The sequence below is a fragment of the Mixophyes fleayi genome, chromosome 7 (genome assembly GCF_038048845.1).
Source record: "Mixophyes fleayi isolate aMixFle1 chromosome 7, aMixFle1.hap1, whole genome shotgun sequence".
In the NCBI taxonomy this organism is placed as follows: Eukaryota; Metazoa; Chordata; class Amphibia; order Anura; family Limnodynastidae; genus Mixophyes; species Mixophyes fleayi.
This window is the reverse complement of record NC_134408.1, coordinates 152,443,138-152,466,615: the sequence shown is the minus strand read 5'-3', so window position 1 is coordinate 152,466,615 and position 23,478 is coordinate 152,443,138. Positions and strand designations below refer to the sequence as shown.

Below are 23,478 nucleotides of genomic sequence, written 5' to 3'. Positions count from 1 at the left end.
GACACACCGTGTACCACCCCGGCACATCTACACCACCCAGGACACACCGTATACCACCCTGGCACATCTACACCACCCAGGACACACCGTGTACCACCCCGGCACATAGACACCACACAGGACACACCGTATACCACCCCGCACATCTACACCACCCAGGACACACCGTATACCACCCTGGCACATCTACACCACCCAGGACACACCGTATACCACCCCGGCACATCTACACCACCCAGGACACACCGTATACCACCCCGGCACATCTACACCACCCAGGACACACCGTATACCACCCTGGCACATCTACACCACACAGGACACACCGTATACCACCCTGGCACATCTACACCACCCAGGACACACCGTATACCACCCCGGCACATCTACACCACACAGGACACACCGTATACCACCCCGGCACATCTACACCACCCAGGACACACCGTATACCACCCCGGCACATCTACACCACACAGGACTCACCGTATACCACCCCGGCACATCTACACCACACAGGACACACCGTATACCACTCCGGCACATCTACACCACCCAGGACACACCGTATACCACCCCGGCACATCTACACCACCCAGGACACACCGTGTACCACCCCGGCACATCTACACCACCCAGGACACACCGTATACCACCCCTAACACATCTACACCACACAGGACACACCGTATACCACCCCGACACATCTACACCACACAGGACACACCGTATACCACCCTGGCTCATCTACACCACACAGGACACACCGTATACCACCCCGGCACATCTACACCACACAGGACAAACCATATACCACCCCGGCACATCTACACCACCCAGGACACACCGTATACCACCCTGGCACATCTACACCACCCAGGACACACCGTATACCACCCCGACACATCTACACCACACAGGACACACAGTATACCACCCCGGCACATCTACACCACACAGGACACACCGTATACCACCCCGGCACATCTACACCACCCAGGACACACCGTATACCACCCCGACACATCTACACCACACAGGACACACCGTATACCACCCCGGCACATCTACACCACCCAGGACACACCGTATACCACCCTGGCACATCTACACCACCCAGGACACACCGTATACCACCCCGACACATCTACACCACCCAGGACACACCGTGTACCACCCCGGCACATCTACACCACCCAGGACACACCGTATACCACCCCGGCACATCTACACCACACAGGACACACCGTATACCACCCCGACACATCTACACCACACAGGACACACCGTATACCACCCAGACACATCTACACCACACAGGACACACAGTATACCACCCCGGCACATCTACACCACCCAGGACACACCGTATACCACCCTGGCACATCTACACCACACAGGACACCGTATACCACCCCGGCACATCTACACCACACAGGACACACAGTATACCACCCCGACACATCTACACCACCCAGGACACACCGTATACCACCCCGGCACATCTACACCACACAGGACACACCGTATACCACCCCGGCACATCTACACCACCCAGGACACACCGTGTACCACCCCGGCACATCTACACCACACAGGACACACCGTATACCACTCCGGCACATCTACACCACACAGGACACACCGTATACCACCCCTAACACATCTACACCACACAGGACACACCGTATACCACCCCGCACATCTACACCACACAGGACACACCGTGTACCACCCCGGCACATCTACACCACCCAGGACACACCGTATACCACCCTGGCACATCTACACCACCCAGGACACACCGTATACCACCCTGGCACATCTACACCACACAGGACACACCGTATACCACCCAGACACATCTACACCACACAGGACACACCGTATACCACCCCGGCACATCTACACCACACAGGACACACCGTATACCACCCTGGCTCATCTACACCACACAGGACACACCGTATACCACCCCGGCACATCTACACCACACAGGACACACAGTATACCACCCCGGCACATCTACACCACACAGGACACACAGTATACCACCCCGGCACATCTACACCACACAGGACACACAGTATACCACCCCGACACATCTACACCACCCAGGACACACCGTATACCACCCCGGCACATCTACACCACACAGGACACACCGTATACCACCCCGGCACATCTACACCACCCAGGACACACCGTGTACCACCCCGGCACATCTACACCACACAGGACACACCGTATACCACTCCGGCACATCTACACCACACAGGACACACCGTATACCACCCCTAACACATCTACACCACACAGGACACACCGTATACCACCCCGCACATCTACACCACACAGGACACACCGTGTACCACCCCGGCACATCTACACCACCCAGGACACACCGTATACCACCCTGGCACATCTACACCACCCAGGACACACCGTATACCACCCTGGCACATCTACACCACACAGGACACACCGTATACCACCCAGACACATCTACACCACACAGGACACACCGTATACCACCCCGGCACATCTACACCACACAGGACACACCGTATACCACCCCGGCACATCTACACCACACAGGACACACCGTATACCACCCAGACACATCTACACCACACAGGACACACCGTATACCACCCCGGCACATCTACACCACACAGGACAAACCATATACCACCCCGGCACATCTACACCACCCAGGACACACCGTATACCACCCCGGCACATCTACACCACACAGGACACACAGTATACCACCCCGGGACCGTATACATATATACAGAACACAGGGCACACCTGTTGTATATATAACATACAGCATATGTAAATTATAATCAATTTAATTTTAAACAGTTTACTGTGACAATGCTCTATCTCAATAGGGAAACCAGCCAATATCCAGACCCCTCTCCCCCCTATAACAACCCCATCCAGTGTACACAATCACCTTACAGCGAGCAGACCACAATATTCTCTGTCCCTCGCTGGGTAATATGAGGGCAGCAAACGCCAACGCAGACTCTAACCCTCTGCCAGCTAAATATCCTCATCCGCAGGGGCACCCTCCTCCTGACATGTATGGTACATGTATGGCACATGTATGTCACCGGTTCTTTGTCTGGGGAGTCTTCCTTCTCCAGCTACAGTTCATGCAGCTAATTCAGACATTTTTAAATGGCTATAAATCAGCATTGTAAAATACTGCACAATATTCCAGCACAGCGTGTAGGGGCTGTTCTGCTATACGGCTTGTCAGACACAAACATAAAAGTTATATATTTATTAAACAAATCATCCAAACCTCTTATTTACAATATACCGTCTCCAGGCATCATAAGCACAGGAAAAGTTTGGTAACATTTGTTTTGATAACGAAAAACACATTCGCTATTAGGCTTAATAATACATCAGATATAATATTCCTTCTTAAAAACGAAAAAAACGAAAAATAAGAATTTTAAAACACACCCAGAATATCTTATAATACAGTGCTAGTGATCACTATTACCACCATCAGCGTAATGACCAGAATCCGGCTCCTGAGCGGTGTATGAGAGTCTGTGCTGGTCTGCCGCAGCCGCATGTGTGTGACGTACTGTACATTAGGCAGCGTGCTCTCCTACGGTCAGGAGGTGCGTGTGTGTACATCAACGTGCACTCTCTGCAGTGCCAATTGTCATGATTTACACTACACAAATGGGCATAGATCTAACTCAGCATCAGGACCACCTGTTTAATGTGCTGGAATGTGGTTATGATGAGTAAATTACACATATGTACAATAATACAAGAGTTATTAGTTGGGTGTGTGGTTGACTCAAGTTTTGTGCGGGATGCCCTGTGGGAAGAACTCTCTGCTACTTTCTAAGTGATGTCACTGGTTCCTAGTGAATTGATAGGCCAAACCTCCAAACTGTCAGAGGTGCTGGACACGCCCTCAGGGGAACGAAACACCCCCATTTAGAGTGACTACACCCCTTTCTTGTATGTGTGCTCCTAGATGTTAAAATCATAAAATTGGGAGGTATGAAAGGCTTGTGGCTGGATCACATATAAATACTTTATTGTAGATGTGGCCGGGTCCATCTTGAAATGTGCTCTGACACTGGGAGGGTTAATACTCTGGACCAGAGGGGTTAAACTGCAGCACTAGGGGATGTAAAAAATGTATTAAAGGGAAATTTTATTCATTTAAATGTATATATTTAATATATGGCAAGTATGACGCCAGTTAGTAACCATCGCACAGAGACGTAAAGGCTAAGTCCCAGTCGCTGGGCGTGTAAATGTATTTAGTTTCATTTGCCATGTATTGATTTATTATGAGATTTTGAATGAAATTTGTTTCTGCACCTGTCTGAGGAAAGGGTCCCATGATAAGTCTTTTCATGCGAGTGATCAACACTTGTTTTGCCTGAACACACAGCAGGGTCAGTACATTTATTTCCTGTGTAGCTTTTCATCCTGAGTCTTATAACCTGTCTGAATAATGTAATAGCAAGTGATTTGGGAAATCACAGAATGATGTAAATTTTATTAAAGTTTAAAATTGAGTTAACTTCAAGTTTAGAGAATATATCACATCCTAATGTTAACTATCTGATGTAATATCTAAGACGTTGTGGTGCCGCTAACAGCAATGTAAAAAGGTTTTAAACCCCCCCAGGCTGATTAATGTGCAGGCTGTATGAAGCACCTGGATTCATTAAAGGGGCAGGGGGCTGGATTACCTCCTGCCAGGGTAGGGCTGCAAAACTGTATAAAAGAGCCCTGTTTTGACATGTCATATATTACTCCAGCTGTAACTTCTGGAAGATTGCTCATACCTCAAAATAGCTGTCCTTATTAGGACTGCTTGAGCTAATAAAAAATCACTGCTTTGACGCCTACTTACCTGCTGTAATTACTGTGACCTACAGATTAGACCAACCTCCGTTATCCGGTTGTTCTGAGGTTGGGATCCAGCATCCAGTACCACCGCTCTGCCCGCTACCTGCAGCTCTGGATAGTGTGATAGACCAGGAGGAACCATCCACAACAACCCTGATCTACAGAAAGAGGTCAGGGGTACCAGCCCAGGTGCCCAGGAAGGGGGTACACTAGCAGCGAGAGTTACCCAGAAGGACACAGTTCCAGGTGCTGGTGAAGGAGTACTGCATTTAGAGGGGTGCAATTTGGGATAAAGAAAGGGGAGGGTGGCAAGGCAGCCCAGCCGGTCCCCAGCAACATGACAGGGTGACACAGGAGAAACATCTTGTCACTAGGCTGTATTTTCATGAAGGAAACAAAATGTTTCACATAGGGTGCAGTTTAACATTCTGAGTATTTACATCCGTGCCGAGAGCAGAACATGGTTTCCATTACACGCTGGGAAACTGTGGGGTGTTCACCTTACATTACCCCGTTATGTATAATGTACAAACCAGACGCTCACAGTTTGCAGCCCACCTTGAAAACGGACCGTGCGCCGTATAAATCACTAATGAGAAGAACTTTCCAGTAGACATTTGCAGAACATTACAAAGCTCCGCAGCCAGACTATCCTGCAATACATTGTGTTTTAATTAAGATATTTTACCAGATACACAGAGATACATATCTAGTTTTCAATTAGTTTCTGGGCAGCTGCTGTAAAACAGAAATAAACTAAGATTACAGAGTATGAACGACTTGATTTGAACTCACAAAACTGTTTATTCTAGAAGAGCTGGGAGAGCTCTGTCATTAGTAACTGGAAGGAAGACACAGGAAGACGTTAACCAGTGCAGCGTTCGTTCAAAACTGCGCAGAAAGGTAACGGAGAAAGACTTGGATTTATATTCTGCAACTTCTGTGGCTGTGTGAGGCTACGACTACTACCAATATCAGGTCTATGTCCTTATATGAAGCAGATTATCCAGTACCATATTTACAGGGAAAGGTACCCAAGCTAAACTATATATATATATATATATATATATATACACACACACACACACATTATACCCTCATTATCCTCAGTGCTGTGCTTTTCTGTACTGAGGTTCACGAACCGGTTATAAATATACAGCTTTATATAAGGGACAAGCAGTGGGACACGCACAGCGTAGGAGGTCGGGTAATTAAATGGATGGGAGATTTAATTGAACAGCAAGAACAGCCTCATGTGTTGGTCTTCACCACCCGCAAACCACTGCCAAGAAAGATTCACATCTACTCAGATTGTAATCGCTCCCGGCTCACAATGAAGCCGGACAATGTCCAAGATCATTGTGAGTTTGCGGCTATAATTAATGAGCCAACGAGGACCCTTTCTATCCAACTGTGCAGACTGATCAACAAATGACTATATATATAGCTATATATATCTATATCTATGTCTATATATATATATATAACTTAATAATCTCAAAGGGAAAAAGTGACCCAGCATCTGCCCAGCATTGCACCTAATCCTCAGCCCTGACAGCGACACCCTCATTCAGCATCTGTGATAATACGACGCTTATCTGACGTTGCGCACTAACCGCACACAGCGCCTGGACTTGGACAACAGATATCAGAAGAAATTCCTCAGCGATAACAAAAACTCTGCAGAACAAATTAATTATTTCGAGCAGCGATATTGGATACCGGTCTACGTGAGGGGGATTGGGCCATTAATCGGAATATTTGAAATGTTTCCTGCGGGCGTAGAACGTGGTAAGAGGCGATTCTCAGACTGCAGACTCACGGTGGTAATTCCAGAGGGCGGGACAAGGTCCGGTCTGTTTACAGTTAATGGGAAATACATATGTATGTGTGTTATTCACACACATGGTCACCTCAAGCAGAATTAATCGTGTCCCAATTTATGGCATCACTAAATAATCCAGCAGACACGGAACATGGAAGAGAAACAGGAGTATTAATACCTGGCTGAGCAACCGGTATTACCAGGGGGAGACTCCTGGAAATGTCCCTGTTTTTCATTACCGACTCTCTGCACAATTCCTCCATCTCTGTATATTGAATTATTACCATTAATCCTAGGGCTTATAAATAAACATTTATTGAATAAATGAACATGCAAATAAATGACATTATATGAAACTGAAGTTGGGGTGGCACAGTGGTTAGCATTGTTGCCACAGATATGTATGACCTACACATGGGATTGCTTCCTATCTGTGTGGAGTTTATATGTTCTCCCCGTGTTTGCGTGGGTTTCTTCCCACACTCGAAATATACACTGGCAGGTAAATTGGCTGTTGATAAAATTAACCCTCGTCTCTGTCTGTCTGTCTGTGTGTATCAGGCAATTTAGATTGTAAGCCCCAATTTGAGAGGGACTGGTGGCTCTATATAAATAAATAACTTCTATAAACATCACATGATGCAGATTGTACTGCACGGAACAGTAACTATAGGTCAGATACGTATATAATATATAGTGTACAGTGTTACAGTAACTATAGATCAGATACGTATATAATATATAGTGTATATAATATATAGTGTACAGCGTTACAGTAACTATAGGTCAGATACATATATAATATATAGTGTATATAATATATAGTGTACAGTGTTACAGTAACTATAGATCAGATACGTATATAATATATAGTGTATATAATATATAGTGTACAGCGTTACAGTAACTATAGGTCAGATACATATATAATATATAGTGTATATAATATATAGTGTACAGCGTTACAGTAACTATAGATCAGATACGTATATAATATATATTGTATATAATATATAGTGTACAGCGTTACAGTAACTATAGATCAGATACGTATATAATATATAGTGTATATAATATATAGTGTACAGCGTTACAGTAACTATAGATCAGATACGTATATAATATATATTGTATATAATATATAGTGTACAGTGTTACACTAACTATAGGTCAGATACATATATAATATATAGTGTATATAATATATAATGTACAGTGTTACAGTAACTATAGGTCAGATACATATATAATATATAGTGTATATAATATATAGTGTACAGTGTTACAGTAACTATAGGTCAGATACATATATAATATATAGTGTATATAATATATAATGTACAGTGTTACAGTAACTATAGGTCAGATACATATATAATATATAGTGTATATAATATATAGTGTACACTGTACAGCGTCACAGTAACTATAGGGCAGATTCCAGCATCCGCCCTTAGGCACAGAGTAGAAATCTAATCCTCCAGTTCATTGATCAGAGCTGTCGCTGTCTCACATACACAATAGACGGGGCTCACAGCTTCCTTGCCCAGGAAACACGCTCAGTCCCACTACAGCCAGCAGTCAGCTGAACCGCTCTACAGAAACGCAGACTGAACATGAAAGCGGATGACGCTTTAAATATTTAATGCACAATCGTGCTGGTTATGTAGCATCTCGCTGGTTCAATGCATTCTTGAGCTTGAAGCAGCGGACATGAAATAAATCCGAGGTCTCCCGCTTCTCTGTGATGTGTAAATGATGGTGTCGGCATTAACCCCATCCTGGCCTGTTAGTAAATATAATGCACAACTGTGCACACTAGATGGAGGAACAGACTGATTAATGAGCAGGAAGAAAATCACATTGAGGAATTTCTAGTTCTGTAATATCACATAGGAGGGGGAATCCCGATAAATGAGTACATACAGACAGACAGATTGGGGCGAGTAATGACAGGTGGTTTTCTTATTTGGCAAATACACACGTACAAAAATAACTCATAACTGCTTATAAAAACAGTTCAGAGTCCAAAATTGTGCCCTAAATTCATAGATATCTAGCTCAAGTCAGATACACTCTCTAGTTCAAGTCAGATACACTCTCTAGCTCAAGTCAGATACACTCTCTACGAAAACACAACTAACTCTTAGGCGCATACTTCAAAAGCTAGTATTCAATACATAACACCACCCAAATTCCAATTCAATGTCGCTCCTTATAATGGGAAGTGCCCACCCCTACTGCAGACATACAGTGTGATGTTAAATACTTATATGTCAAAAAAGACAAAAGTATTATAGGAGTTGTACCTTTATTGGCTTACCAAAAAATAAAGGATTATATTTGCTAGTTTTCAGAGCACAGAGGACCCTACATCAGACAAACTTACAAATGAATAACTGAGGAAATGGCACAACATTTAAGAGCTGTTACATCAAGAAATTTGTACAGGTGGGGGGGGGGGATACATCATTAAGAAAAGCTATAGTAATAAAACAAAGGTTTTCATTACGAATGGAAGAGTAAAAGTCCTAGAAGTTCAGAGATCTGGAGTTGCTCTGCTGTGGGGTGTAAAGTGTGTCCATGTAGTAGGTCATAGTGTGTCCCTGTAGTGGGTCATAGTGTGTCCATGTAGTGGGTCATAAATCCAGGTGTTATATTGAGTCCTTGAGTTAATGACTGAAATGTTCTTATCAGTTTGAATTCCCATTTTTTTCTCTCCCTGTCATTTTAAAAAAGACATTTTAGTATTAAGACTTTTAAATATGTCATTCTGTGTCCTGTTCCAGAGAAGTGTTTACCCATCCTTATTGTGTGTCTGTGTAGGGGCCCCTGTGCTCTGAAAGCTAGCAAATATAATCATTTGTTTTTGTTGGTTAGCCAATAAAGCTATCACTCCTATAATACTTTAGTCACAAAAGTATTTAACATCACATATATTTTTCTGGCTAACATGGTACTGCAATAATAATAATAATACAAATTGTTTTGCTACACATTTTGCAGACATACAGGATAGTGGTGCACTGGTATTGCAGAAATTGTGAAACTGAAAAGTGTCTGATAGTAAATATTACGGGATGTCTGTATATTTATTCAATAGCAGAAACCTTATTTATTACACAGAAATATGACAAGCAATATATACAGGAACGGTATCTATGAAACTTTATTTTTATTTAATAATTTTTCATTCCATTTTTCTATTTAAGGACATGTGGATTTCTGGCAGTATATAGATCATAGTCCTCATTGCTGGAAATCTATATTAATCTCCAATTTTTTGTTTGGATACATCTTATTAAGGAGCTATTTGAGAAGTGTTATTTTATTTTTACAACTATTTATCTTGTATTGTACATTGTATGTTTCTATATATATTGCTTGTCACATTTATTTGTAAATAAGGTTTCTGATATTGAATAAATATACAGACATCCCGTAATATTTACTATCAGGCATTTTTCACTTTCATTTGTGCAATTTTTCAGATACACTCTCAAGCTCAAAAGTCAGATACACTCTCCAGCTCAAAAGTCAGATACAGTCTCCAGCTCAAAAGTCAGATACATTCTATGCTATTTGCCAGTAAAATTATAAATTTCTTACCCCCCAAGCAACAAAAATGGAAACTTTTGTTTTGTTCTTACCCCCCCCCCTCATTCTGTCCTTCCCCTATTACCTTCTTTTGCTTTTTTTATCCCTTAATTTTTTTGAAAAATCAATAAAAACACCATTAAACAAGGGAAACTTTTGCTTGTAATAAAACATGAAGGCCTGTATGAGATAAAACGACTATGACACATTAGAGAAGACATTTAGACTCTAGGGGGTCCATACTGTTTCATAGGCTGGACTCTAGGGGGTCCATACTGTTTCATAGGCTGGACTCTAGGGGGTCTGTACTGTTTCATACGCCGGACTATATGGGTCCATACTATTTAATATGCTGTTTCTTAGCATTTTATGGGTGTAGCGTTATTTATTCACATATAAATATAGAAGTCAACACATCTGCTTATGTTTTTCTAGCCTACATCAGGGTTATTGATATACATGGCGTACACATCACACCTTAGCTGAACTTGGGAAGCTAGATAGTCACACACACAAACTATTTCCCAAAATGAAATCATTGTACCAGTTGTTGTAATGAGATTGTCCCTCCATCTCTTGCAGAACACAGAAGAGAAATGACATGTTCTCCCTGCAGCACAATGTCGACATTTCATTCTATTCTATTACAATTTGGAGATTAAACAGCCTCCGGGGCACAAAAGGCAGCGACATGTAACTATAATCCGCATTATTTAATAAGCCTTACTTGTTGTATTAGTGTTGCAGGGTAGGATAAATTCACCCCACGTCTCCTTTTGCCCCTGCTGAATGGGGGAATTAAACACATAAAAGAGAACGCAGAAAACATTGGAACAGACGGAACGTCGCCCACTAAAATCTCATCAACATTCTTCATACAAAAGAATATTAAAAAAAAATTCTTAATGCATCTTAATTTTGGAGCCGAATGAACATCTTGGAAGCTTTGCATAATTTGTATATGATTAATGTTCCCAGATGGAGAGTGTCGCTGCGCACTCACACACAGACGAAGAAGGGACCGGATCAATGACAATCCAATATATATAGCAAAGGTTACACCATATACTGGAAGTATGTCATTACTGTATAACAATCAGTAACATTTCAGCGGAAGGTATTTAGGGAATGGTTATATATAGCATACCTCTTACTTCATATAGCACCAACATATATTACACAGCCCTGTACAGAGGAGGTAATGTATATGGGGATTAGGTACAGGAATATTATATAAAACTGTATATGGGGATTATAGAACAGGAATATTATATTACAGTGTATATGGGGGTTATATAACAGGAATATTATATTACACTGTATATGGGGATTATGGAACAGGAATATTATATTACACTGCATATGGGGATTATAGAACAGGAATATTATATTACACTGTATATGGGGATTATATAACGGGTCTATTATATTACACTGTATATGGGGATTATGGAACAGGACTATTATATTACACTGTACATAGGGATTATAGAACAGGAATATTATATTACACTGTATATGGGGATTATGGAACAGGAATATTATATTACACTGTATATAGGGATTATATAACGGGTCTATTATATTACACTGTATATGGGGATTATATAACGGGTATATTATATTACACTGTATATAGGGATTATATAACATGAATATTATATTACACCGTATATGGTGATTATATAATAAGAATATTTTATTACACCGTACATATGGGGATTATATAACTGAAATATTATATTACACTGTATATGGGGATTATAGAACAGGAATATTATATTACACCGTATATGGGGATTATAGAACAGGAATATTATATTACACTGTATATGGGGATTATAGAACAGGAATATTATATTACACTGTATATGGGGATTATAGAACAGGAATATTATATTACACTGTATATGGGGATTATATAACATGAATATTATATTACACCGTATATGGGGATTATAGAACAGGAATATTATATTACACTGTATATGGGGATTATATAACTGGAATATTATATTACACTGTATATGGGGATTATAGAACAGGAATATTATATTACACCGTATATGGGGGATTATATAACATGAATATTATATTACACCGTATATGGGGGATTATATAACATGAATATTATATTACACCGTATATGGGGGATTATATAACATGAATATTATATTACACCGTATATGGGGGATTATATAACATGAATATTATATTACACCGTATATGGGGATTATAGAACAGGAATATTATATTACACCGTATATGGGGATTATATAACAGGAATATTATATTACACCGTATATGGGGATTATATAACAGGAATATTATATTACACTGTATATGGGGGATTATATAACATGAATATTATATTACACCGTATATGGTGATTATATAATAAGAATATTTTATTACACCGTACATATGGGGATTATATAACTGAAATATTATATTACACTGTATATGGGGATTATAGAACAGGAATATTATATTACACCGTATATGGGGATTATAGAACAGGAATATTATATTACACTGTATATGGGGATTATAGAACAGGAATATTATATTACACTGTATATGGGGATTATATAACATGAATATTATATTACACCGTATATGGGGATTATAGAACAGGAATATTATATTACACTGTATATGGGGATTATAGAACAGGAATATTATATTACATTGTATATGGGGATTATATAACTGGAATATTATATTACACTGTATATGGGGATTATAGAACAGGAATATTATATTACACCGTATATGGGGGATTATATAACATGAATATTATATTACACCGTATATGGGGGATTATATAACATGAATATTATATTACACCGTATATGGGGGATTATATAACATGAATATTATATTACACCGTATATGGGGATTATAGAACAGGAATATTATATTACACCGTATATGGGGATTATATAACAGGAATATTATATTACACCGTATATGGGGATTATATAACAGGAATATTATATTACACACTATATGACGTGTTATCGGCAGTGTGGGAGGTGGAAGGATGATTTATAGAACCTGGAAGAGATGTAAGGACCCACTGGGGAGATGATGGGGTTCATCCTATGGCCATCCAAATTAAGGCCATGAAATAAGCCATTTATCAGACATGCACTGTCACAGACATTCGCCCTCGGAGTTGCTGCCTCCTCAGTGTTTCCTTTTCATTCCGTGTTTTGTTCATTCTCTCTGGTTTCCCCATTTCTCCTGCGTTTCCACGGCAACCTCCCGGCTTACATGCGCATGAAAAGACCAGTAAATGTTCTGGCAGCTCAGAAATAATTCCCTTAAAGGGGCTCTGCTGGCTCCTGGTCTCTACCCTCTCCCTGCAGCCTGTGTGCAGTCCTACCTCCAGCTGATGTGTCTCATAGGGGGCATCTCCTGCGAGGTGGAGATCCCCATATTACAGCTGGACCCCCCCATACAGCCGGAGGCCACACAATGACACGGTCTGGAGTTTATATAACACCACACAAATGGTTAATAAGAGGACTAGGTGGCTGCACCTCAATCACCCACACTCACCTTTTGCCTGACTCCACATCACCATCATCTCCACCAGAGCTGGATGTTAGATCTCGATCCTGCCAGATCCGGGCCACGAGCTGCAGAGCACAGCTGCACAGCTGCACAGCCTCCAGAAAGGCTGCATTTATGGGGGCTGAATGGCGTTGTGATGCAGAACAGACTCTGCCTATTCTACAAACAGCACCCGGGCCCACACAAATACCCCCAACCGGGTGCTTCATTATCAACCAAACCAACTGCAATGCCAGCTTCCCATGCCATCTAGTACACAGAGAGCTCTAGATTCATCATGTACATAGACACGGACAAAGTCTGAGCATACGGGGAGTCTGGTTAATGAGTGAGGAATTATGACCTAGCTAATTATGGATGACAGCCATCCAACCTTATATACTGCTCACTGGGGGGGGTTAGATTGGCCGTGGATAGTGCTGCGATGCGTCTCCAGTACAGTCCGCAGAGACACATCGGGTCAGAGGTTTTACTAAAATCTCCACCCATTATCCTCGTGTCCCATAGAGATGAGAGGGAAAATATACTGTATTGTCCGGCAATGTGCATGAAGGCGATGTCCAGCGCACCTCGCGACTAGCTGAATCCCCCCTACTTCTATTATTTTACTGATTAGATGTGAGGGTCACCCGCCACCCCAACGGTACAATGTGTGATGTCACTTATTGGCCAGGACTTGTCATCTGTCCAATCAGGGACCAGCAATTATTCAATTATTTAATGTGGGAGGAATAATATATGGTCAGCACAGTGGTTAGTATTGCTGCCTCACAGCACTAGGGCCACGTTCGATTCCGACCAAGGGCCACATCAGTGTGGTGTCTATATGATCTCCCAGTATTTGCATGGGTTTCCTCCAGGTGCTCCAGTTTCCTCCCACACTCCAAAGACATACTGGTAGGTTAATTTGCTGCTGGGTATAATGCTCCCCAATGTGTGTATCTGCTAGGGAATATAGACTGTGAGCTCCAGTAGGACCAGAACAGATTTTCTGTACAGCGCTGTGCAATATGATGGAGCTATATAAATAATAATATTCATGAGGTCACATCTGAGGAACGCTGGGGAGAGAACAATGTAGAATAGATTTGAGGGATAAGTAAAACCATTACATCCTCCCAGCTGTAATACATTTGGAGAGCCGGACCATACAAACATCCCTTAATGTGACTCCCACACGGCGCACTGAGTGGAACAATGTACAATCATCACCAGAACACGGCTACGGATCTGGTCTCACCGGAGATTAGAGTTTATCGGGCTCGTGCTCCGGGCTCTGCAGGTCTCAGCCTCCTGTTATCACATTACCATGTGTTTGGAGATTAAAGACATATGTCCCTAAGTGAAAACATGACGAATCTTCATTTATGGGAAGCAACGAATACAATGAAGAGCGCAGGAGAGGGGATCAGGTTAAGAAGTAAATCATATTCCTGCAAGTCTCTGCAATCAAAGACAAGATCCTCATGAAAAACCTGCGTTTCAATATCCACGGCCCCCAGGGGGGGAAGTTACTCTGACACCAGACACTGACATTATACAGAGTATTCACATGTTGTGGAAACATTGGGGGATAGGTAAGAAAACTGTGCTGTGCATAGCAACCAGAGTCTGACATTACCCTAGTGCAGCTTAGTAAATGGTATCAAGTATCTGTTTGGTTGCTATGGGCAACACCAACTGTTTCCTTTGCACATGTTTTCATGAGTGCCCTAATGTATGTTTCTAGATCTGTTCTAGATCAGCAAAATGTGGGTACTCCCATGTCAGAGGGATGCTGTGTTATCGGGCGATCCCAGGCTTGGAGACAATCATTTACTGTACAGCGGCAAAGTAATGACGGCCATTCATAAATGAAAATATAAAGAAAGACGACATTACAGCCCTATCTGTAATCCGCAGCAACACCGTGGTCCATTGTTTTACATGTAATAACTATTCAGGGACATTTATTCAAACAAACCCATAACAATTGTATCTTTATAGAGCATATTCCTATGTGCCCACTAACGTTAACCTTTGTGTTTATCATCGGTTTATAACAAGCCAAGTATATGTAAATGGATGTGAAATAAAAATCATTGTTCCACATGACACTAAATATATTTACGTTATGTGCAATTAACCCACATTACATTATTTTTATCCCGTCTTGTTCCATTTCTGCATCTGATGCTCTCAAAAATTTCTAAAAGTAAATCCAACATGTCCATGAATGTAATACACCAGTGTGTACACAGAACAAGTTATAGACAATAATACACAACGCACAACGTACAAACACTGCAGATACCGAGGTAGCCCAAGAAAGCGAATCGGGGGAGGCAGATAGGGAATGAGTTCAGATAGGTAACAATTTCCAGTAACGTTTTAATTTCAAACCTTTTAAGTTCATCGGCTTTGACAGCTTAATGACTGTAATATGTAAAATTAAATCTTCTCCTGAAAACGGCACTTTTTCTGTATTAGGGTTAATTGGAGGGGACTGCGTTCGCCATGTAATTTAAACAGCTAATTCGCTAATGTCGCATTCTCTTTAATGCGCTGTAAGGCAGTAAGCGACGTGGAGATAAGATGGGGCCAGACATCTCCCACATTCTGGGGTAATACAGAATATCTGCATCTCCTCACTATCATAGTACGGAGGAATCCACCACAGACGTGGTTCTGCCATACCGGCAGCGCTGTGTCAGTCACCTCGAAGGCCCCCAGCGAACATTCCATAAACACAGAAAGAAATTCAATCTACAGGAGCGGAACATACAGGACTGACGTCTGAGCTGTATAGTAAGAGGAGAATAGGGACTAACTCTCAGGGGGTGGGGGGCTTTTGTGAGATTTACCAAATTACCTTGTGCCAGTTTCCGGACAGCTGCTGGGGAACCATTGCTCCCGAGATCATTGTATAAGGAACCGGAGAATGCAAACTGATGCAGAGAATACACTACGGCAGAACGCAGCGCCTCTGCGCCAGAACGCAGCGCCTCTGCGCCAGAACGCAGCGCCTCTGCGCCAGAACGCAGCGCCTCTGCGCCAGAACGCAACTAGTTCAGGAAAAGAAACCACGCAGAAATCACAGGCTGTATTTTATAAGTTTCCATAGTGATTTCTAGGTGTACCGGCCGTCTATAAAGTAATGTTCTTGTTTCACTTTTACACTATAGCTGTTCACAAGCTGCTCCCTCTACATAAGATAGAAATAAATGATTATTACTTAGAATGTAATAAAATGCTTCACTCTCTTTTATGCTGAAAACTTTTTTGTTGCTCATCGTCCGCTGTAATAATATTCATCCTGCGTCTGACAGACGCGTTCCTCAGTTGCAGCAGGTGACACCAAGAGAGTATATACAGGATTATAAAACATCTAGGAACAGTTGTCAGAAGGAAACAGAATAAAAGTGTTATGAAATAACAGACAGCAGAATATAGAGATTATCAGCATGATCTCGGTATCAGCTTTAGCTCAGTATCTGCAAGATCTCGGTATCACATGATTTTAGTATCCAAACGATCTCGGTAGCTGCATGATCTCAGGAATAACTGAAGTCACTCTGTCCAGGAAGTTGTAGCTTTGCACCAGTGTAACAAGGTGCTATAGAGTTATTATGTACGAGGCCACGGACAGAGGATATCGCTGCATTGAGTGTAAGGGCGATGGACATGGTCACGGATATAACGCAGACGGAGATGCGGGAGATTTTACATCCAGCAGGAGATTGCAGCCGGTTACTTAGAACGATGGAGACATTAACTCTACTTGAAAACCAAACTCGTCTGTATCTGACTAATTGGAGACGTTTGGCCCAATCTATCAGCTGATCACATAGACAATTAGCACAATCTGAGCTGTTCTTTCCTCAGCATACAGGAGATATTATAACGGGAGATAAGGGAAGAGACGCTGCTCGATCAGTAGTGACTGAGGCTCAGAAAACAGAGAAAAGCATCAAGATCAAAAGAAAAAGTCCTGAAAACCCAACATCAGAGTAAAACGCTAGTGACTGAGTAGCGGAGACGCATGTAGGTTATACAATATACATGTGGTCTTATTCTCAGGACTGAGGTGGTCAAATAATTACCTTATTTATTCACCTGTTACACATGTATGGAGCAGGAGACCCCTTGTTTTATGTACGGAGCAGGAGATCCCTTGTTTTATATGAACGGGGCAGGAGACCCCTTGTTACACGTGTGCGGGGCAGGAGACCCCTTGTTACATGTGTACGGGGCGGGAGACCCCTTGTTTGATATGTGCGAGGCAGGAGACCCTGTGCTACAGATGTGTGATGCAGGAGACCCCTTGTTATGTATGTGCGAGGTAGGAGACCCCTTGTTATGTATGTGCGAGGCAGGAGACCCCTTGTTATGTATGTGCGAGGCAGGAGGCCCCTAGTTATGTATGTGCGAGGCAGGAGACCCCTTGTTATGTATGTGCGAGGCAGGAGACCCCTTGTTATGTATGTGCGAGGCAGGAGACCCCTTGTTATGTATGTGCGAGGCAGGAGACCCCTTGTTACACGTGTGCGGGGCAGGAGACCCCTTGTTATGTATGTGTGAGGCAGGAGACCCCTTGTTATGTATGTGCGAGGCAGGAGACCCCTTGTTATGTATGTGCGAGGCAGGAGACCCCTTGTTATGTATGTGCGAGGCAGGAGGCCCCTTGTTATGTATGTGCGAGGCAGGAGACCCCTTGTTATGTATGTGCGAGGCAGGAGACCCCTTGTTATGTATGTGCGAGGCAGGAGGCCCCTTGTTATGTATGTGCGAGGCAGGAGGCCCCTTGTTATGTATGTGCGAGGCAGGAGACCCCTTGTTATGTATGTGCGAGGCAGGAGGCCCCTTGTTATGTATGTGCGAGGCAGGAGGCCCCTTGTTATGTATGTGCGAGGCAGGAGACCCCTTGTTATGTATGTGCGAGGCAGGAAACCCCTTGTTATGTATGTGCGAGGCAGGAGACCCCTTGTTATGTATGTGCGAGGCAGGAGGCCCCTTGTTATGTATGTGCGAGGCAGGAGACCCCTTGTTATGTATGTGCGAGGCAGGAGGCTAGACAAGTGGGCAACACATTGATAGAGCGGAAATAAAAGTGTAAATCGTACACTTGTCACAATGTGGCGCAGGACAGGTGCAGAGTCACTTACACAACGCAGATCTTTATAGACAAAAGTATATGTCTTGGTCTGAAATTTAATTTTTTTTTAGTTTGCACTATTGTATTAATATTTTGTATTTATAATATTAAGGTTGATGGTTTTTACTATCCCACTCATTAAATGTTCATGGAATAATCTGTCTTTTCATAGGTGAGTATTATTATTGTTGGCTAAATGTTTTTTATTTCAATATTACTTATATGTTACACATTTTGTAACATTAATACATTTAAAACAAATTGTTTTAACTGAAACAATTTTGCCTGAACGCTATATTGTGAAATGACGGATTCCCTGGTGCAACCATTTATAGAAATGCAGCATACGTGGAAACATTTATGAAACAACCAATCAGAAGTTTGCTTCTATTTCCTAAACTGAAATACATGAATGGCATCTAAACTCTGATTGGTTACTAAGGGCCACATCCCTGTTTTCCTGCACACTTATGTTTATAAACGTTCCCTGTTGTCTTTAACTGCGGCGTAACCCTGCGCCATTTCTCATCATCATGCGCGTTATTTGAAACATGTTTTATATTCGTCTCTCCCGGTGTCTGCATCACAGACACCCTGTAAATTTGAATGAAATGAACGATAACCAGAGTTGCGAATTCATTATCGCTCCGATCTTCAGACTCTTGTCTGTCACCGCAGATCTTCATACGCAGAAACTGGCGACATAGCGCAGTATCTGCAGCCGGCGCTCTCCGGCAGCCATGGATAAACGCTGCATACAGAAAATACAAATTCAGACTATTTACAGGAGTATATAGGGCTAATAAGATCTAAAAATAACAAGACTGAAGCCTCCTGTGTCTGCAGTCACCGCGCAGGGGGGGGAGATAAATCTTCCTGGGAATCTGTGTGGTGTTGGCAGGGTCAGTGACACATCACATGTCAACACATGTCTACGGCTCACGGGTCAGAGACGTTTCATCTTGTGTCACAGACTGTAACAGTTACTCCGGATATCTCAACTATGGAGCTCTGAGCCGCTCCACAATGCAAAAATGAAAACATATATTTACAAAGCACAACAATTACTACACATCCAGAGCACAAACATATAAGTCTACATTTAGTCTACGGAGATGCAAAGCATCCGCAGCGATCAATATCTCCATAGCGGCAGAACCCTTACATTGGACCCTGATTACTGTGCTCTGCTTTGGTTCCCAATGATCTTTTGGGTCCTCTTCCAGTAGGGGAGTTTCTTCCATCCAACATCCCAGAGATAACCCGGCTGCTGGAACCTCACCGGACCTTTCGCCCCCAGAAGACGGATTACTGAGCTCTCAGACACTTACTGTCCTAATTCCGGAGCCGCCAGCCCTCGTCTCCCCACAGCTGGGTCCTGACAAGCTGTTATCTCTACATACTTCCCATTCCAGGAGCAGACAGGGGCTATACCTCCCTGGCACAGGCTTGGTGGGCTCCAGCCGAAACCTGCAACTAATTGTCTTCCAGAAATATTCCTGCAATGTGTGGCACCGATACCGAGCACCAGAGCATTGTTACCCGCATGCGGAGGTGACTGCGGCATACACAGAACCTAGAGATATAGGATGACCAGGACCAGACACATTCATCATTAAACCACATGTATTAGGCTGGGGACACAGTGCAGAAAATGTCTCCCAATTCAAAATCTTTAACGATTTTACCAACGACTGGAAGTCCCGATCAGCCGATTCCTGACGCTGCTGGTGGTGAGGGTGTACACGCTGCTGGTGGTGAGGGTGTAAACGCTGCTGGTGGTGAGGGTGTACACGCTGCTGGTGTTGAGGGTGTACACGCTGCTGGTGTTGAGGGTGTACACGCTGCTGGTGGTGAGGGTGTACACGCTGCTGGTGGTGAGGGTGTACACGCTGCTGGTGGTGAGGGTGTACACGCTGCTGGTGGTGAGGGTGTACACACTGCTGGTGGTGAGGGTGTACACACTGCTGGTGGTGAGGGTGTACACACAGCTGGTGGTGAGGGTGTACACACTGCTGGTGGTGAGGGTGTACACACTGCTGGTGGTGAGGGTGTACACGCTGCTGGTGGTGGTGAGGGTGTACACGCTGCTGGTGGTGGTGAGGGTGTACACGCTGCTGGTGGTGAGGGTGTACACGCAGCTGGTGGTGAGGGTGTACACGCTGCTGGTGGTGAGGGTGTACACGCTGCTGGTGGTGGTGAGGGTGTACACGCTGCTGGTGGTGGTGAGGGTGTACACGCTGCTGGTGGTGAGGGTGTACACGCAGCTGGTGGCGAGGGTGTACACGCAGCTGGTGGTGAGGGTGTACACACTGCTGGTGGTGAGGGTGTACACACAGCTGGTGGTGAGGGTGTACACACAGCTGGTGGTGAGGGTGTACACACTGCTGGTGGTGAGGGTGTACACAATGCTGGTGGTGAGGGTGTACACAATGCTGGTGGTGAGGGTGTACACGCTGCTGGTGGTGAGGGTGTACACGCTGCTGGTGGTGAGGGTGTACACACAGCTGGTGGTGAGGGTGTACACACTGCTGGTGGTGAGGGTGTACACACTGCTGGTGGTGAGGGTGTACACACAGCTGGTGGTGAGGGTGTACACACAGCTGGTGGTGAGGGTGTACACGCTGCTGGTGGTGGTGAGGGTGTACACGCTGCTGGTGGTGGTGAGGGTGTACACGCTGCTGGTGGTGGTGAGGGTGTACACGCTGCTGGTGGTGAGGGTGTACACGCAGCTGGTGGTGAGGGTGTACACGCAGCTGGTGGTGAGGGCGTGCACACAGCTGGTGGTGAGGGCGTGCACACAGCTGGTGGTGAGGGCGTGCACACAGCTGGTGGTGAGGGCGTGCACACAGCTGGTGGTGACTGCGTGCACACAGCTGGTGGTGACTGCGTGCACACAACTGGTGGTGAGGGTGTACACAATGCTGGTGGTGAGGGTGTACACAATGCTGGTGGTGAGGGTGTACACGCTGCTGGTGGTGAGGGCGTGCACACAGCTGGTGGTGAGGGTGTACACACAGCTGGTGGTGAGGGTGTACACGCTGCTGGTGGTGAGGGTGTACACGCTGCTGGTGGCGAGGGTGTACACGCAGCTGGTGGCGAGGGTGTACACGCAGCTGGTGGTGAGGGTGTACACACAGCTGGTGGTGAGGGTGTACACACAGCTGGTGGTGAGGGTGTACACACCGAACCGGAACAAAATTGTTCCATCGTTGAACGAGAGTTTTAGTCCGATTAAAAATCAATTGAAACAATATGATGGGCTTTGGAATAAGAATTGTTCATTGTTGGGAGCGTACTAATGCGATATCAGGTCAAACGGTCGTTTATGGTGTGACTATCCCGATAATCGTCTGAAGGCCCTGTGATGTGTACCCAGCCTTAGGGGCACATTTATCAATCTTTTCATAAAGTGAAAAATAGTTTTCAATCCTTATCGCATTGATAAGGATTGAACCATTTCTCAAATTTATGAAAATCGGATCACAGAAACAGCAGTTCCAATAAACTACTATTCCTGTGATAAAAAAAAATCATACTTACCCCCCTCTCCGGGACGCGATGTCTCCGGATCTCCTCCTGGTCATTTTCGCTCCTCTTCATACATTAATTGCGCATGTGCAGTTCACAAAGATCTCCGCTCTGTCACTGCTAGTTGCAGAGAGCGAGTGGTGAGTGACAGGGAGGGATCATGTGATCCCTCCACACATGCGCTGTCCGGCTCTGCTCTTCGGAGCAGAGCTGACAGCATTGGATTTTTTCATTTATGATAATGTACGCCAGCTTCAACTGGCGCACATTAACATGATTTCGGAACTTGTTAGATTGCAGCCGGGAGCAGTCACCATACTGTAGAATGGTGACTGCTCCCAAAAAGGAAAAGGAGTGCAAAGCAGCAGAGATGCACCCTTCTTAAATATGCGAGGGACACAGAGGGACGTTTTTTTAATGGTAAGTGCACGATAGTGCACTATCATTATTTATTAAATATGCCCCTTAGTCTCTTATTAGTGTGGGACCTGCCTGGCAATAGTCTTATTCTATGATTATTATTATTATTCTGTGTATCTTCCCAATAGAGGTGTCTGCTGCTCTACAAATACTTGTCAATAATAAAAATAATGTGTGTGTGTGTGTGTGTGTGTGTGGTCATGCAGACGTCCTCCCACAAACATTTGCTCTCCCCGCTGACGCTCAGTAACGAGGCACTGGAGCCCCTGATTGAGTCACTTTATAATAGAACGGCTGTAAGTGGAGTACACTGTGATTCTCAGGGGGATCAGTACACGGCCTGACTGTCTCCCAGTAGTAATATGTAGCGTGTTACAGTCTCCTGACCACACCATGTTCAGCCTTGTCAGAACAATGTGCGACACTGAACACAAGTATATTAAAAAAAACATTGAGGCACGAGGCACGCTCACAGATAAAT

At 43.8% G+C, this 23,478-nt stretch overlaps 1 protein-coding gene across 20 annotated transcripts in view; it reads right to left on the bottom strand.

The window, feature by feature from the left end:
• Positions 1 to 23,478, bottom strand: part of KALRN (kalirin RhoGEF kinase) — a 265,449-nt gene that overhangs the window by 201,947 nt on the left and 40,024 nt on the right. The window contains exon 1 of one of the 20 annotated variants that reach the window (XM_075181188.1): positions 13,898 to 14,223. The exons of the other annotated variants lie outside the window; for them this stretch is intronic. Within the exon in view, the coding sequence (XP_075037289.1) occupies positions 13,898 to 13,925 (28 nt within the window). The 5' untranslated portion in view covers positions 13,926 to 14,223. Of the gene's footprint in view, positions 1 to 13,897; positions 14,224 to 23,478 lie in introns of those variants that run through there. 20 annotated transcript variants of the gene reach the window in all.